Source organism: Notamacropus eugenii, chromosome 3, assembly GCF_028372415.1.
Source record: "Notamacropus eugenii isolate mMacEug1 chromosome 3, mMacEug1.pri_v2, whole genome shotgun sequence".
Taxonomy (NCBI): Eukaryota; Metazoa; Chordata; class Mammalia; order Diprotodontia; family Macropodidae; genus Notamacropus; species Notamacropus eugenii.
In genome coordinates this window covers 241,816,775-241,835,145 of record NC_092874.1, presented here as the reverse complement: position 1 = coordinate 241,835,145, position 18,371 = coordinate 241,816,775, and the positions used below count along the sequence as shown (strand labels likewise).

The 18,371-nt window shown below is 36.8% G+C and overlaps 1 protein-coding gene across 1 annotated transcript in view; it reads left to right on the top strand.

Annotated features, from left to right (window-relative positions):
- The window catches only part of WIF1 (WNT inhibitory factor 1), a 109,860-nt gene that overhangs the window by 56,788 nt on the left and 34,701 nt on the right, over nt 1-18,371 (top strand). Inside the window, exons 3-4 of the mRNA XM_072655277.1 lie at nt 940-1,048; nt 12,610-12,750. Of these exons, the coding sequence (XP_072511378.1) occupies nt 940-1,048; nt 12,610-12,750 (250 nt within the window). The remainder of the gene's footprint in view (nt 1-939; nt 1,049-12,609; nt 12,751-18,371) is intronic.

Sequence of the window (18,371 nt, the reverse complement as noted above, 5' to 3'; positions counted from 1 at the left end):
GAGAGAACTCATTGTCAGCATCAGGGTTACCATGGATATCTGAGGAATAAACAACAATTTCCTTGATAGAGGTTTGTTCAAAAAAATATGACTGTTATATGATTTGTTTTCGTATTGTGATTATAGTTATTAACTTGTTATCCTTTTCTACCTTTGATTGAATTTTGGTCTTAAATATAATATTCCCAATGATAAAGAGACAAGAAAATAAGTGCAATAGTAAAATCATTGTCTTTCTTATTTCATTCCCATGTTGACAACCAAAGCATTCCCAATAAACTATCATTTCTATCCATTAGCATTTTTGATTATGGCTTTCCACTTTGGGGCAGATTTGGAAGAATTCAAAGGATGACCCGGACTCCTTCCTTTGCAAAAGCCCTTCTCATGGCTAGTCAGAGAGCTTTAAAGTAATTTATCTATAAGGGTAACTTGTCAAAATATTGCACAGGAATCTGTGGGAAAATAGAAAGAACAGGGAATTTAAAGATGGTGGATCTGAGTTTGAGTTCCAGCTGTTTTAGTTCCTATGGCTATCAGTTCTGGAACCTTGGACCAATCACTTAACTTTTCTGACCCTCAGCCTCTTTGGCTATAAAATGAGAAGGTTGAACTAGATGATTGCTAAAGTTCCTCCCAGCTTCAGATCTATCATCTCTAACTCCCATCTTTCCAAACACACCAGCCAAAGAATTCCTTTAAGTGAATGATTAAGCTAATTTTTTGGAACACATTCTGCTGTTGATGTTTCAGAACTCTTCTCAAAATGAAGAGTTTCAATGAGAGTCCTCATTTTGGAGAGTTATATCTACATAATGCCTCAATCTTTGTTTGGTTCAGTGACTGATGAAATGTGATAAATTTCTATTCAGTAGATGTTAAATATTCCATTGGATGCTGACTTCAATAAGTACTTGTTTTCAATGCCTTCTGTTGTAGGCTGAATATTTCTATGAATTCTTATCCTTACGGTCTCTGGATAAAGGCATCATGGATGATCCCACTGTCAACATTCCATTGCTTGGGACAGTTCCCCACAAGGCATCAGGTTGGTAGTTTTCAACTAAGGGAACGTTATTGTGAAAATAATGAAATGCAGTTTCATGCATTAAACTTTATTTTAAATGTAATTGCTCTTACAATGACTAGAGAATATAGGGTCTGAGAATGTTAGACCATTTGACACAGGTAAAATACATCAGAGATATAGAACTAGAAGAAACTTTTATGCCATCAATTCAAGCTTTTCATTTTACAGATGGAGAAACTAAGTTCAAGAGAAAATGACTTGCTTTAGGCATATAACTAGTGGTAGGGGGAGGGGTGGGGAGAGAATTTAAACCCATATCTTCCTGATTCCAGGGCTAGCATCCTATTTACTATACCATTTTGCTTCTCATTTTAGCTCAAGCCCATTAAGCAAAAAGAGCATGGTAGAAGTGAAAAAAAAAGTTTTACAGCCTCTTAGAAATTTAAGATTCTTCAACACATGTATAAAATAAAGGATTTTTAGTTTCTTAAAGCTTTTGGCTTTCTTTGACTACTGGGTTATTATACAGCATGTCCCAAAAGTCTTAGTGCGGTGTTAAGCTATTACAACTTAAGACTCTTTTGGAAGACTCTATATATACAATAAACAGACATAAATTAATATGGTGGAAGTAAGTTCATAAGGGAGATGTTCAATAAAGGAGCTCTTGGGGTCAGCTAAGGAAGGTTCCTGAGTAGAGTTTTAAATAGCATTTTGAAGGATGGGAGAGATATGGAATGGTGGAAAAGAGAGGGCTACATTCTTCATCTAATGAACCTCCTATGCTTTCCAAAGGACCAACATTTCCTGTCCTAGTTAGTTCCAGTCTAAAACACTTAAGTTTCAAGAGAATCTTAAGCAGAAACATACTTTTTCCTGGCCACATCTTGAAAATACTACAGAGCTGTCTATTTTATTCCACCCAGTTTTTCAGAGATAGGAAAAAGTAGATCAAGTTGACTGAGAATCATTTCCTGGGAAGCATGGCTCCATGAAGCCATGCTAGAGTTTCTTGGCTGTCTTACTAGTCAATTTCTGACTCATGAAGAAAATTGAAAAAACACGTAGACTCCTGAAAGCAGAGATGACCGAGATTAGTACCTTGTTGGCAAGAATAGCCCTGGGGAGTTTTTTTCTGGTCCAACCTACCCCTGCTCTTTGTACCCCCAGTAGCTTACCCCTCACCAGTGGTCTCAGGGAGTTTGTGTGTAGTTATGTCTCCATCTCCATGGAAAATATGCCTTGGGGCTTGAATTGTCTCCCTAAGGTCTTCTATTCCCATCTCTTTTAACTGATTTTGCTTTGAAAGATGATTTTTTTAAAAATTACAATTCTCATGTTATTCATCTCAGAGTGAATAGAATGCTGGGTTTGGAGTCTCTGGGCCTCAGTTTCCTGATCTGTAACATAAAGGGATCAGTCCCTTCCAGATCCAAATTTATGATTTCAGGTGCTGGTATTGCAGCAAGGTGGTGCAGTGGACAAAACACTAGACCTGGAGTCAGGAAGACCTGAATTCCAATCTAGCCTCAGACACTAGCTGTGTGACCCTGGGCAAGTCATTTAATCCTGTTTACCTCAGTTTTCCCATTTGTAAAATGAGCTGGAGAAGGAAATGGCAAACCACTCCAGGACCTTTGCCAAGAAAACGGCAAAATGGGGTCACGAAGAGTCACGAAGGGACTGATCGAGTCACTACATCTCCATTTCCTCATCTGTAAAATAGGTATAATAATAGCACCTACTTCCTAGGATTGCTGTGAAGATCATGTGAGATAATAATGTAGAGTACTCTGCAAGTCCTACAAAGTGCTGTATTTATTGCACTTTATTTTGTTATATTACTTATTATATTCATTGCTATTATTATTATTATTATTATTGTGACTGTTTCTACTAATGTTTTATGTTGCTAAGAACATATGAATGTAAGACACAGAATATTCAGTTAAAATTTAGGGAGTTTAGGGAACTTCAAGAAGGCTGTCCCTGAGCAGGAATCCCCTCTGCCTCTTTCCTGACCAGCACCATTCGATCTCCATCTAAAAACTCTGAGTTATATGGAATTTGTTGGTTACTTACTGAGACAATTTTAACAGGAAGTTGGGGCAGTGCCCTGTAGTGTGGGGAACAAAACTTGAAATCAGGTGTCCTGGGTTCAAATTTCTCCTGTTTCTGTGCCTATCAGTCAGGTTTGTATCTATGGAAGCTAAATTACTTGCTGAATTTTTTAACTTGTTCTCAGAGGGAGAATATTAATACTTGGATTTTGAGCAGTTGCAGGATCATAGATTTAGAACTGGTCATGTAATTATCCCCCTGATTATACAAATGAGGAAACTAAGGCACAGAGATTCTATATAAATCCCCCAAGGTCATGGAGGTAGTAAAAGGCAATAGAGTTTAAACTTGGGGAGGGAAGCGGTTTTATTTTTAACTTTGAATCCACAGTACCTAGTATAGTATCCTGAACATAATTGTTTGGGATTTTTTCTTTGGGGTGGGAGGAAGGAGTATGTGATTTTAATCGGAGTTGGGGAATTCCAAGTATGGAAGTATACCCTTCTTCCTCCTGAACATATCAGCAACTTAAAGTCACTTACAGTCTTAGAGTTATGTCTCATGTCTTATGTCATTTACAGTCTCAGAGGTGATTAAGGCAAAGAGCTGTTAAGTGATTTGCCCATAGTCACATCACTACGTGTCAAGAGGTGGTCTGGAACCCAAATATTCCTAACTCCAAAGATACCTACTAGGGATACATATTCGTAGAATAGTTGAGACTATTTGAATAGTGTTTGGATTATGTATTTATTCTATTATTTTATACATAATATTGTAATATAGTATTGAACAGTATCAAATTGAATTGTATCAAATAGAATTTATAATATATTTGTATCAGACATAAATTCCAAGGCATCCAGGTCTTTATAACGAAGAGAACTTCTGCTCCTTTGAATGAGATGAAGGTAGACACCAAGCATTTTAGAGGGGGGAGGGGGAGAGAATAACTAGTTGAGGAACTCATTCTAATTCCCTTTGAAGTGATGTCTAGGAACAGGTTTGGAGGGCTTCTTGGTCAGATTTAGGACTCCTTTACAGAAATGCAGGTGCAAGGGTTTTATTGGGACCTTATCCCATTCCTCAGAGACCGTAATTGGTACAGGGCAGGTATTCATTAGCCTAATTAGCACAGACTCCACAGTGGAAGCATGTGTAGGTGGACTGAATTATTAAAAAGTAACCAAGTAAGTGTGTCTGTACTCTTAAACATCCAGGTAGCTTTCATTATTCTGCTTAGAACAAAGCACGTGTGCTCTTTTATATCCTCAAAGTGCTTAAGTCCTTAAAAAAAAGTCCCACAGACCCCTATATGTCTAAACCCCCGCACTACAGAAACTCTTGATCTTTAACAATTCCTGAAGGGTCTGCTTTCTGGCATCTGAAAAGAGCAAAAACAGGAACTACAAACTGCAGGGTGGTTTCACTAAAATTATTCCATTGTATAAGAAAAAAAAGATTTAGGGAAAAGAGTGGTGGTCCCTCTTTGGGCACTGTCTCTGTCACCCTGGGAAGCCAACAGAGTACCAGAATCTAAACTGAAGGTTTATAAGAACCTTTTCAATGATACTTTCCATGGTCTCCACTTCAGTATACTAGGTCCATAATAAAACAAGTAGAGAGTGAAAGCTTATGGTGACACCACAGTAGAAAGAAAAGCTTTCTGTGACTGCATGACAAGTCAAGGGCTCTGCATGAGGTCAAAGGTAACAAGTGTGTTGAAGCAGCAAAACTAGAGCCTAGCTGTAGACAAGTGAAGAGGTTTAGATTAGGTAGGGTGGCTAGGTGGTGCAGTGGGTGGAGCACTGGGATTGGCATTAGGAAGACATCTTCCTGAGTTCAAATCCAGCCTCAGACACTTACTAGCAGTGTGACTCTGGATAAATCACTTCACCCTGTTTGCCTCAGTTTCCTCATCTGTAAAATGAACTGGAAGAGGAAAGGGAAAACCACTCCAGTCTCTTTGCCTAATGGGGTCGCAAAGAGTCTGAAAGGACTAAATAACAGTTTTCTGATCCCATTCCCAGCATCCTATCTACTATATAAAACAACCTCAAATAAGATAAATGAATATGGAAGGGCTTACAATTGTAATGCACAATAAAAATGAAAACAATTATTACACTCAAAGCTGAGGCCATAACATCAACCAAGTTATGGTAGATGCTATTTCAGAGTACTTTAATACTTTAAAATTCTGTGGTCTCACCCTCAGATGAAGAGGTAGCAACCTCCCTGACAACTCTACCCCTCATTCCTATAAAATGGCTGAGTAAATACCACCCCCAATGGATAAGCAATAAACTTATACTAAAATTCAGACTTAGAGAAAAGGCATATAATCCAATACTAGACCAGAACTTAAAGCCTTTTCAGCTTGGTAGGACCTCTCAAGAATTTTGCTATGGCCAGCAAGTCTTCATTCTACTCAACAAATATTTATTAAGGGTTTTTGATGTGTAAGGCATGAATTGAAGTAACTAAGTTGAAAAACAGTCCCTCATTCAAGGGACATTGTGTTGGAAAATATAATACATAAATGGGATAGGAATAGGGGTATAGGACCTGGATAATGTAACTTGAGGGGATGAAATGTTCTACTACTAGGGCATTAAGAGAAGGTTCCTAGTTCTTGGGGTACCTTGAAGAATTTTTGAAGGAAGCAAAGGATTCCCAGAGAAACTAAGGTGAAGAGGATAGTATTTCGGATATTGTTGTTGGGAGCAACTTTTGCAAAGATCGTGACTGAAGGTCAAATTTAGGGAAACATTTGAGATAGAAAAAACAGTCTGGGAAAGAGGATAACAGAGTAGAGCCTTAGTGAAAATTCCATGAAACTAATCTACCAGAAAAAGGAGAAATGATGTATTGGGGCTAATCTTAATTTCAGTGACTGAGAGGTCATGCAAATCGACATTTGTGCCAGCATATGGAGTTCACCTAACCTAGAACCTCTGGAAGATGGATCTGGGAGTGAGTCCTGCAGCATGTTACTATCATAACAATCATTCAACTGACTGTTTACCTCATCTGCTTTTGAACACATCTGTAAAAATGAGTGAATTAATTGATGTTACTAACATCTGTCCACATGTCTTACCAGAGATTTTTGGTTAACAACAGCCAGGATATCCTTGGAATTTGACAAAGTGGTAGACAGAGAGAAATTAGACCAAGAGTTTTCTTGGATCTTGTGCCCCTTTCACCAAGGAAGGTCTAAAAACTCCAAGAAACTGATGCTGCAATGCATTAATAGTGCCAGATAAGATGGAAACGGGAAGTTAAATAAAGTCCAGAGGGGAATAAAAGATATATTTAGAAAGAAAGTGACATAATTAGCAATGAGATGAAGATGGGGAAGAGTCTAAAATATGTGTTTTAAAATATCCTATCAGATCCAGCCTACCTTCTAATGTTTCAATACTACTGATACGTTCATGAAAAACTGAATCAAATTTTTCACAAAATGAATTGCATTTTAAGTGTACTGGGGGAAATTTCTTTTTTTAAGAGTACAAACAATGCATTCATTTCTATTAAACAAAATCTTCCTGTCAGTCCATCATTCCAGTCTATTGAGATACTTGGAAATTTTGATTCTCTCATTCAACTTAATAGTTATCCTTGCTTCCAACACCCATTTCCCCATCAAGAAATGCATTATCTACGCATTTGATTAACAAAAATTGTTATCCAAATCACTGATGAAAATGTTGAACCAAAGGGGTTTAAGTTATAAAACTAGGCACTCGACTTTATGTTGCCAAAGTATGGCAACTAGATGGTGCAGTGGATAGAGTGCCAGGCTTTGAGTCAATAATATTTATCTTCCTGAGTTCAAATCTGGTCTCAGACACTTACTAGTTGTGTGACCATGGGCAAGTCACTTAACCCTGTTTGCCTCAGTTTATTCATCTGTAAAACAAGTTGGAGAAGGAAATGGCAAGCCACTATAGTATGTTTGCCAAGAAAATCCCAAATGGGGTCATGAAGAGTCAGACACAACTGAAAAACAACTCCACAACAAAAGCAATAATTTTCTGAGAAACAAAGCAAAACCAGTCTTTCTAATGAAATCCATGCTTTATAACCTATCTGGGCCTGACAGTAATTACATTCCCCTTTAGCACGTTCTTTGTTACATCACCCCACACACAGACACTAGGAGAAATCTCAGCTCAACTTAGCCCAACTCAATCCAACCCAACCTAATTCAATTCAACAATTTGGGAGTTCAGTGTCTTGAGACTGTCAAGAGATCTTAGGCTCCACTGAGAAAGCCAGTGTTTCTAGGACTAGAGAAGTGATCAATTCCATAGCACTCTCCCCTGGTCACTCTGCATCAGCAATGTTCTATCCTGTCCTGGATATCACTTTAGAGAAAGAACATTGACCAATGCAGAGTTTCAAGAGGAAGACAAGTGAAAACATGACATTCTTTTGATAGAACAGGGAGTTGGTCAGCATAGGGAAAACTTGAGGAGGGGGCAGGGAGCAATGATAGTGGTTTAAAGGTATTTGAAGGACCAACAGATAGAGTGAAGAGACAACTTTAGATATAATGGATGAAAACAATGTATATGTCTTAGATTTATGTGAGAGTAGGAAGGACGGCCAGGAGAGGTGATGTGGGCCACCTCACTGACTGTTTTTAGACAAGGGCTAGATGATCTCTTGTGAGCCAGCAGGATGTAGCAGAATGAGTTGGACTAGATGGCCTCTAATGTCTCTTCCAGCTCTGAGATTTGGTGATTCCATGATTCAGCAAGGCACTTTGCTAGGCACAAAGAGGGCTGCCCATTGCCCTCAGCTGCTGCCCTACTGTTTTGCTTGGGGAGAGAACATTTAAAAATCATAACATAGGAGTAGAGGTGGCACAGTGGATAGAGCACCAGCTCTGGAGTCAGAAGAACCTGAGTTCAAATATGGCCTCAGATACTTAATAGCTGTGTGACTCTGGGCAAGTCACTTAACCCTTGTTTGCCTGCCCCCCAAAAGAATAACAATGTAATTCAAGGACAAAGAAAGCGCTAACGAATAGGGGAATCAGCAAAGGCTTCCTATAGGAGGTGGCAGCTCCTTGAAGGAAGTTCCTACTTCTAAGAGGCAGAAGAGAGGAAGGAGTACATTCCAGGGATGGGGGATGATAAGAGATGGAATATTGAGTTTGGGGAACAGCAAGTAGGTCAGTCTGGCTACAAAAAAAGAGTGTGTGAATGGGAGTAATACGATGAAATATGTCTGGAAAGGTGAGCTTGAGCCAGACTGCAAGGAGAATGAAAAACTAGCCTAAGGCATTTCATTTTATTCTAGGAGTAAGAGGGAACCACTGAAGCTGCTAGAAGAGGGGCTGATCATTGACAGATCTACGCTTCAAGATGAATTTTTTTGTTGTTGAGGTTGTTTTGGAGGCAATTGGCGTTAAATGACTTGTCCAGGGTCACACAGCTAATAAGTGATTGAGATTGGATTTGGACTTAGGTCTTCCTAACTTCAGGATGGCTGCTGTATCCACTGCACCCTTAGGAAGGTTATTTTAACAGCCACATAGATGTCAAAGGGGAGAAACTGGAAGCAAGGAGACCAATCAGAAAACCATTACATTGACCTACAGTAGAGACATGACAGCCTGAACTAGAAGGATGATCAATCAATCAATCAACATTTATTAAATGACTACTACATGCCAGGCACTGTACTAAACACTGGGCATATGAAAAGAGGCAAAAGACAAGTCACTACCCTCAAAGAGCTTACAAACTAGTGGGGTAGACAGTATACAATTGTATATTGTCTACGGAAGAATGTATACAAAATAAGCTATATATAGGATAAATAGTAAATAATCAATAGAGGGAAAGCACTGGAATTAACAAGGTGGGGAAGGCTTCTGTAGAAGGTGGGATTATAGTTGGGACTAAAAGGAAGCCAGGGATGCCAGTAGTCAGATTCATGATCACAAGAATGGATGGTCTTGTGAGGGAAGAGAAGGGGATGGATGGGAGAGAAATTATAGAAATAAATTTGAAAGGCGTGTCAATTGATTGGCTATGGGGGAGAAGTATAGTGGTTAAGTCTATTGGCGAAATGTAAAAATTCCCTCTGTAATTCAAATAATCCCCCGCCTCCTATTTTTTTTGCTATTTTATAAGTAGAGGTTTTCATATATCATTTTTATAAAAAAGCAAGGTATAGTTCCATTGGGATAAATTCCATCCTTGAATCCCCAAAACCAATTTTGGTTTTATATTTTCTTTTTAAATTGTTGCTGTTTCTTTTTTTTTTCTCTTTCATGTAATCAGTTATTTACACTACTCAAGTCTCAAAGATTAAGGGAAACTAAAATTACCTATTACTCTGAGAACTGTACTCTAATGAATGCTGACAATATCAATGTCCTGAGATGTTCTTTAGGTTTCTAAATACATTGGGAAAGCCTTGGCCCTGGCTTGCAGACAGTGCTTTATAGAAAAGCATAGCCTGGTTTCCAGTTCCATTTCTTTTTATAAATGTAAGCAAAGAGTTTTATGAAAACGCTAAAGGGAAAGAATTTGCCTTCATCTGAGATAATTTTCCTGAGCTTGGCAGTGATGAATCAGGCTGACAGAAACTAAAACCAAGGGAAATTCTGGGAGGACTGAACTTGAAGTCAAAGGATCTGAGTTCAAACAGAAGCCCTGGCACTTATTACTTATGTGACTTTGGAAAAGTCACTTGGCCTTTCTGCCCTCAGTTTCTCCATCTGGAAAATTGGGTAGGGGACAGATAATATCTAAAGTCCCTTCCCAATCAAGATCTACGATCCTGGAGTATGTTATTTGCTGGGAAATGTCTCTTTAGGAGATCTCATTTTTGTAAATAGAACAGGTTTCTTTCAACAAGTTGATTTTTCATAGTTTCAGAGCTGCAAAAGGCTCTTAGATATAATCTAATTCAGCTTCTTTGCATTTTACCAATGAAGAAATTAAGGGGTTACATGAGTTGCCCAAGTTACACAGGTAGTAAATGCCAGAGCTCATGTTTGAATTCAGTTCTCTGATTCAAGATCCAATGTTTTTTTTTCCCATCATCCCATGGTTGGGATGGATTAGCAGATTTTGAAGATTTAAATGGCCAGTTTCACCCTTTTGCAGATTCTACAAGATGGTGACACAGGATTATATGTAGCTCAGTAGTAAGAGTAGGGTTGGATATTTAGATATATCAGCTGAGAGATGATCATTGAATCCATTATAGCTGATCAGATCATTGTAGCACCAATGCGACATACTGCCTACCGTGTCTATGAATATGTCAGCACAGTTCTGAATTGCAAAATATAACAGATTCTCAAATGGAAGACAGAACCAAAACATTTATTCAAATACCAGAAAGCCAAATCCATCATAGCAACAAAGAAATGCATCATAGTAACCAAAAAGTCTATACATATTATCAGGCCTTCCCACAAACACTCACAATCCTAGCTGCCTGCTTCCTCTCTCTCTCTCAGCTCTGACTGGTCTGACCAACTACTCTCAGCTCTGCTCTAGCTCTGCCTCTTCCTGCTCCACCCATTCAGCAAGCTCCTCCCACCACATGTAACAAGTTTCCATGTGATTTAAGCAGGTCACATGGGCCTATTAATGGATGGGAAAAATCTTCAAATGAAGCGAAAAAAATACACTAACAATGCAATCACCAAGTGAAATAATAGAAGAAAAGAAAAGAGGGCCCAAGATAGAATCTTGGGGGATATTCCCAGCTGGTAGATGTACTATGAATGAAGAACTAGAAAAGGAATCTAATATGGAATCATCAGATCGGTAGGGAGGTGAACCAGGCTAGAGTGTCATATATATCTTTTGCCAATGAATTCAGGAAAATTTCATGAATGATCATCATTAATAAAGTCAGACCAACTGAATGAAAAGTCTGGTAAAGAAAGAGATCTGGATTCAGAGTCAGAAGATATTGGTTCAGATACAGGCTCTGCTATTTATTATGACTTTAGGCAAGTCACTAAGCCTCAGTTTCCTGTCTGCAAAATGAGTTGTTAGGACTAGATGATATCAAAGGTCCCATCTAAATCTGATACCTTAAGATGTAGGTGCTATACTTGTCATTTTTACAGATGAGGAAACTGAGGCAATAGAAGTTAAGTGATTCACCCATGGTCACACAGCTGGTAAATGTCTGAGGCTGTATTTGAACTCATGTCTTCCTGACTCTAGGTCTAACACTCTATGCATTTTGCCACTTTGTACAGTCATTTCAGTCACGTCCAACTCTTTGACTCCATTTTGGGGTTTTCTTGGCAAAAATACTGGAGTGGTTTGCAATTTCTTTCTCTAGTTCATTTTACACATGAGGAACTGAGGCAGAGTTAAATGACTTGCCCAGGGTCATACAGTTAGTTTTTATCTTTGTAATTTTTTAATGGGAATTTAGTGATGTTTCATAGGATAATTAGAAACACCCTGAGTTTTTATAAAATCTGAGTTGGAAGCAACTCAGGCATTCTTAATTTGGGATCCAGAGAGAGAGAGAGAGAGAGAGAGAGAGAGCGGATTTAAACACAGGAAGATGAATCTTCCTGATTCCAGGCCTAAAACTTTATCTATGGGTCACCTAGCTTCTATATTGTATGGCTTTATGTGAAGTTTGAAACATCCAAGAGTTAGGACTAAGGTCCTTTCCAGTTCTATCTTTGTGAAAGTAGCAATGGTCAGGAAGATCTGCCATTGACAAATGGGCCTTCATAAAAATAGTGTCATTACAAGCTTGGGAACAATTTAATTTAAAATTCTATTTACTTGATACTCTCCATGTCCTGTAGCTAGCAAATACTTGTTTCCTGTTCCTCTAATCTCTATAATTCAGCTCAAGTAAGGGGCTAGGCCCCCATGACAAGAAGTCCATAGAAGAACTATCTGAGCCCCTAGTCACACTTACAATCATTTTGATTCTACAGTTAACGAACTCAAGAAGGGCACCATTTTTCATTCATGAATTCCTTCTGCTGGTCATTTCCTCCTAATACCCAAACCTTGGGTCACCTCCACAATACATCTTTTCTACTGAGTACTCATCAACCAGACTAAAATTTAATTGGGAAATGTTTTTGAAAATAATAAAAAATACACTAGAACATAGATAATGTTAACCTGTGATTTTTTAAGTCAATATGCTGCCTGTAGGAATCCTAATGTACAGTTTATTGGCCTGTTTCTATTTGAGTTTGACACCACTGGTGTAGTGGATAGAAAACTAGCCTCAAATTCGAACATGAAATTGCAAAGAATCATTATCCCTGCAACCATGTTTTCAACTATTGATTTTCTGAGCAAAACCAGCCCAGCCTATCAGTACATTTTTGCAGATTTCAAAGAAGCAGGACCCAAATGAATGGGATTTCAATGTAATGTGAGCATTTCTTGCTTTAGTCTGCATCTCCCATTCCAACATTGCTAGAGAATTAGAACCAGACTAACATTTTTTAGTATTGTCATAATTTTTCTTGGTTTTTCTTTTAGTTGTTCAAGTAGGATTCCCATGTCTTGGAAAACAAGATGGAGTGGCAGCATTTGAAGTGAATGTTATCATAATGAACTCTGAAGGCAATATCATCCTCCAAACTCCCCAGAATGCCATCTTCTTTAAAACATGCCAACAAGGTAAGGATTGAGTAAAGACTACTGGGTACCTCAATATAATCTGGGTTAAGGGGAACTTACATTGTATCTAACCCATTCTAATTTTCTTTATAGAATATCATAGTTAACTACTATTATGTTATCTACTAGGTCTTTTTTTTTTCTTCAAAAAAGTTGTATTTTTTTTTTAAGTTTTCACAACGCTCTCCAGTGCACTAGCTAAAAAGCACTGGGACATTAGAAGCTACATTTTGTTGTAGAGTTCTGACCTGGAATCAGGAAGACCTAAATTCAAATTCTTCTTCTTATTACATATGTGACAGCTATGTAATCCTGGACTAATTTCAGATAACCTAGCTATACAACATTTTTGTTTTAGTTTTTTTAAAAAATAGCTTTGAGATCCTACCTGCTTTCAGTACTGACTAATGAACAGAAGCATTTCCTATTATGTAGGAGGATCAGAAGTTCTATTTTCAGATGAAGAAACCAAAAGATAAATTCATTTCCCAAAGATTTGAACTCAAAAGAAATTTGAGATGTCATCTAATCTAAAGCCCCATTTTGCAGATGAGAAGAGTGAGGCCCAGAGGGTTTAAGTGACATGTTTAAGGTCACACAGGGAATGTGATAGAGAGCCAAGATGTCAAACCAGGTCCTCTGACTTCACATCCAGTAGTATTTCCTCTCTGTCACACTTTCCTCTTCTTTGCTATATGACCATTAATAAAAATTCATTCCCCACTGTCTCAGGAGGAAAGTACCTGAGTGTGCATCTCATATTCATTGAACATGCAAATAGTGGGGGTTGGGGAGTGGGGAAGGGATGACCAAATAAAGGATAAAAGTAAGAAGAGCTTTGCCATGCAAGTTTGTAACCAGCATTTTGTATATCACATCTTAAGAAAGAAAGCAAATCAGGAAGTTGAAGTGGTAGATGCCCAAAGGCAGCGTATGAAAAGAAGCCTGGAGCCATGAGAATGAGCAGAGAAGCATGGGGATGTATGTGATTCAGGGCCACTGCTCTACATCTCCTGCTGCAGCAACGATTTCCAGTCTTTAGGGCTGTGCAAGTCTATCCTCATTTTTTGGATTTTGTGACACTCATGTTTCCTATCTTTGCTTCCCTGTTTCCTCTAAAACTACTGAATGGCATGTTTTTATCTTTGTAACTTATTTTTTAATGAGAATTTTGTGATGCTTCATAGAATAATTAGAAACACCCTGAGTTTTTGTAAAAATCAGAGTTGGCTATTTTTATCTTCGAGCAGGAGTTCTTAATTTGGGATCCATGGAAGAGACAGACAAAGAGAGAGACAGAAAGAGAGACAGACAGAAACAGACAGAGAAATGTATACAGAGATAGATATAAATATAGGTATATAAAGATAGAGATATAGAGATGGGTAGAAATACAGATGGATAGAGAGAGAGAGAGAGATTTATGTATCTTTGTGTATCTGTACATATATGTATGCATATGTAAATATATACACATCAACGTGTGCACATGTGTATGTGCACATATACACATATGTGTGTGTGCATACATATATAGTGTGTGTCTGTATATGTGTGCATGTGTAAACACACACACAGATTTATGTATGTATATCCTAAGTGGCTCAGTGGATAGAGTGCTGGGACTGAAATCAGGAAGACTGGAGTTCAAACCTAATCTCAGACAATTACTAGCTTTATGACCCCGTACAAGTCACCTAAACTGTATTTGCCTTAATCATTTAGAGAAGGAAATGGTAAACCATTCCAGAATATTTTCCAAGAAAACCCAATAATGGGATCACGAAGAGTCATACACAATTGATCAATTAAACAATAATAGCAATCTGTGTGTGTATATATATGTACTTATAGATAGATAGCTGAATATTAACATAACTGGTTGCCTTTGTATTGCTAAAACTTTTATATTATGAATTTAAAATATTATTTTGAGAAGAGATCCACAGGCTTCACCACACCATGGCTGAAGAGTCTGTTCCATTACTCTACCTTACAGCCTACCCAGAGGATGGCTGCCTTGATAAGCCTTTCCACTCTCCACTCCATAGTGTTACTGCTGAAATTGAAGGCCAAGGGGGAAAGTGCCCAGAATATAGGTACAAAAAGGTTGCTATGGAGTAGCATTCCATAGGTTAATAATATATTTAGAACTTGAAGGCAACTAAGATGTTATATAGCCCAGACCTCTCATTTTACAGACAGAAAAGCTGAGGTCCATGGAGGTCAAATTACAGTTGTAATTAGTGGTAGAATCAGGATTTCCACTGAGGTTCCCTGCCTTCAAATCCAGTACTTTTTCCACTGAATCAGTTTATTATTCTAGTGATTTTAATGAAATTTTTAACTTTGGTTTAGCTTTTGCAATTTTGAATTGAGAGTTTATTTCTCTGGATTTAAGGATTTGAATTCCTATTTGGAAAGAAGGGCACAGTGCCATGACCAAAAACAACTTAATAAGACAGAACCAATTTTTAATGGAAAATTCCAAAAAGATGTTTTAAACACTTGTAAACATGCTGTTTCACTTCTTCTCCTTCCAGTTTCCTCTTTTTCAATTGTTTTCTGAAAACCTTTAAAAGACCCATATTATAGAAGACACAGAGAAATCTATTTTTGCCCCTTAGAGAATACCAGTCTAGTTCTACATAAGCTCTCTTTCCTCCATTTTTGTTATCATGAATAAAGCCTCTTGAAAGACAAAGGAATACTCAAATTATATTACACTTGTGTAGTTTAAACAGTACACTGCTAGAACTAAAATAATAAGAACAGTAGTTAGTATTTGTTAAGTCTGCAAAGTGCTTTACAAATATTATCTCAATGTATCCTCACAACAACCCAGGAGATGATACAATTATTGTCACCATTTTAAGGTAGACAGAGGCTAAGTGACTTGCTCCAGGTCACATAGCTAAGTGTATGAGATTAGATTTGATTTCAGATATTTCTGACTCCAGGTTTGGCCTTCTATTTACTCCACCACCTCATATGTTTCAAATAATATCTAGCAAGAAATTTTAAAGCAATAGATATGGACTTTTTAATGATGTGAAGGTAAAATTACATTCAATTAAGGTACAATATTTCAAACTATGATACATATTCTGAGGATGGGAAGACATGATGGGCCTAAGACTCTCTAAGGGAAATATAAACCAATGGATCAAATTGTTAGCTATTTTTAAATACAACTCCCACATAAATATATCCATTTTTTTAAGTAAAAGCAAAATTTAAATCGAAATCAACAAAAGCAAGACGGCAAAATCACTCCAACTGATGGAAACTCTAGTCCAAGAACTACTTAATATGGTAGGTGTAGATGAAATTAAATTTGAGTCAGGACACGACAAATTTCAGGGTGTCCCTGTTAGTCTGTAGACACTTATGAGCCAAATAACTTTATAGTATTTATTTGCTTGTTGCATTTTGACAGAAAATATATAATTTCAATGCTAAACAATCTTTCTGTGTAAGTTAAAAGGTACCACAATGTCTGCCATTTTTCTTAAGATCATTTTTTGAGTACAATATAATAAACTAATTTTTAAAACAACAATAACTTCTTAAAAATTGAAATGACTTGAAAAGAGTATTTATAATTGTTTGAAATTTCCAACAATTAAATTTCAATTCAATTGTCAAATATTTTATGGTCTTTCAGTTTTAAAAACTGAAATAAAATACCTTCATGATAAATAAATATCTAGTTTGAAGGAAAAGGCCACTACAGTAACTAAAACTGATACAAAGATAATAAAGATAGCTTAAGTAGTAGAAATAAACTTGAAGTAAAAAGCCCAAATCCAGAAAATGTGATCTATTATATTTATCATTGAAATTTACAAATACTATTATTAATAGAGAGGAAAACTATTCCTTCCTTTGTGTGAATGCTTTTGCTGCAGCTAGCACAAAACTTAATGAATTCAAAAGATATTTTGAAAGAATATATAGAGAATATGTTAGCAAGAAACTATAATTTTCCTACAGAAAACCAGTCATTTGCAAAATCAAACTTTTTCAAAATCTGTGTCTGTAACCTCAAAAGGACTGCTGGTGTGATCAAAGTTGCTTATAGTATCATTAAGTTTAAAAAGCCTCATTTTGATAGAATAAACATAGTAGTGCTATCTATCAATATAATTAAAACAATATTTCTCAAAACAAGTGCAAAGTAGCTCTACTTGTATACAATATGGAAGGAAGGAGAATTGTCTTCATGTCTGACAATTAATTGACAAATTAAACCATTCCTATTTTACATTGCAAATGGATGAAGTAACAGATGTAGTTAAACATGCTTTTTGGTTATGTAGGCGTGATATATTGTTGAAATTGATGTTGGGAGGAAAGGTTTATTACTTTGTAAGTCTATTGATGGCAATGACAAATTAAGATATATTTTCAACATAACTGATGAATTTTTTAATGGAAAATTATGTATTGTGGGAGAATTGCAATCTTCACTGATGGAGCCCAATGTCAGGAGGAAATACAGCTCTGCAAACACTAATTAAAATAGTCCTTTATGCAATTTGGAAGTGTATGCTTCATAGAAAACCATTTGTGTTGATAAATATAATCAAGAAGCCATACAGTTTTCAAGTTGTTATAAGGGTGATCAACTTTATTTTTTTAAGTCTATTAAAAAAGAAGGCTCTTTACAAAATTGTGCAACAGTATAAGGCCAGTAGGGCACGTAGCATTTCTGTATTATTGCAAAACATGCTAGTTTTCTTGAGCCAAAGTACTTTGAAGGTTCTTAGAGATAGTCATAACAATGAATCATATTTATTGTATATCAGAAATCTCCTCCTCAAAGTTGTAGATTTGTTGAACCTTTTCTTTAAACTGAGGGATGTAAATAAATCGGTAACTTCCTCAAATTGGTCCTTCCTCTGTTCCAAAAAGATAAAGCAACAGCCTTTATAGAACAAATTAGAGCTGTGGCTAATAATTTTGCAAAATAATATTTTCATATGCTTTACAATTTTTAAATATTTGGCCTGCAAATTAAATGGGAGAAAATAAAGGAAGGATTTATAAATCACTTTAGAAGTAATTTTATCATTTTATTTTAAGTCTGAATTTCTAAATATGAATAGATAAGGAACATATTTGCCATGCAAAATAATGAAACATTTGCAGAAACACACAGGATCACAAAATTCAAGAGTTAGAAGGGATCTCAAGTCTAATCTAAGGACTCTCCTTCCACTCTACCATGCCTGACAAGTGGTCATCTGGAGTATGCTTGAAGATTTACTATCGCCTCTTATAGCAGTCCAATCTACATTGGAACAACTTTAGTTATTAGGAACTTTGCTCTGACATTAAGCCTAAATTTGATTTTTTTGCAGCTACATTGCTTCTATATCTACCTTTTGGAGACTAATAAAATGTCTTATCCCTCCTTCACATGATAATCCTTCAGATACATGAAGATAGCTATAATGTCTCCCCTGAGTCTTCTGAGGCTAAACATTCCTGGTTCCTTCAACTAATCCACTTTTGGACTTATTCTGTATAAAGGAAGAATAGTCCATAGACTTGTTTTGGGATAGCTCCTTGAAACAGAAAATCTTTGGATAGTTTGGCTATGGATACATAAAGAG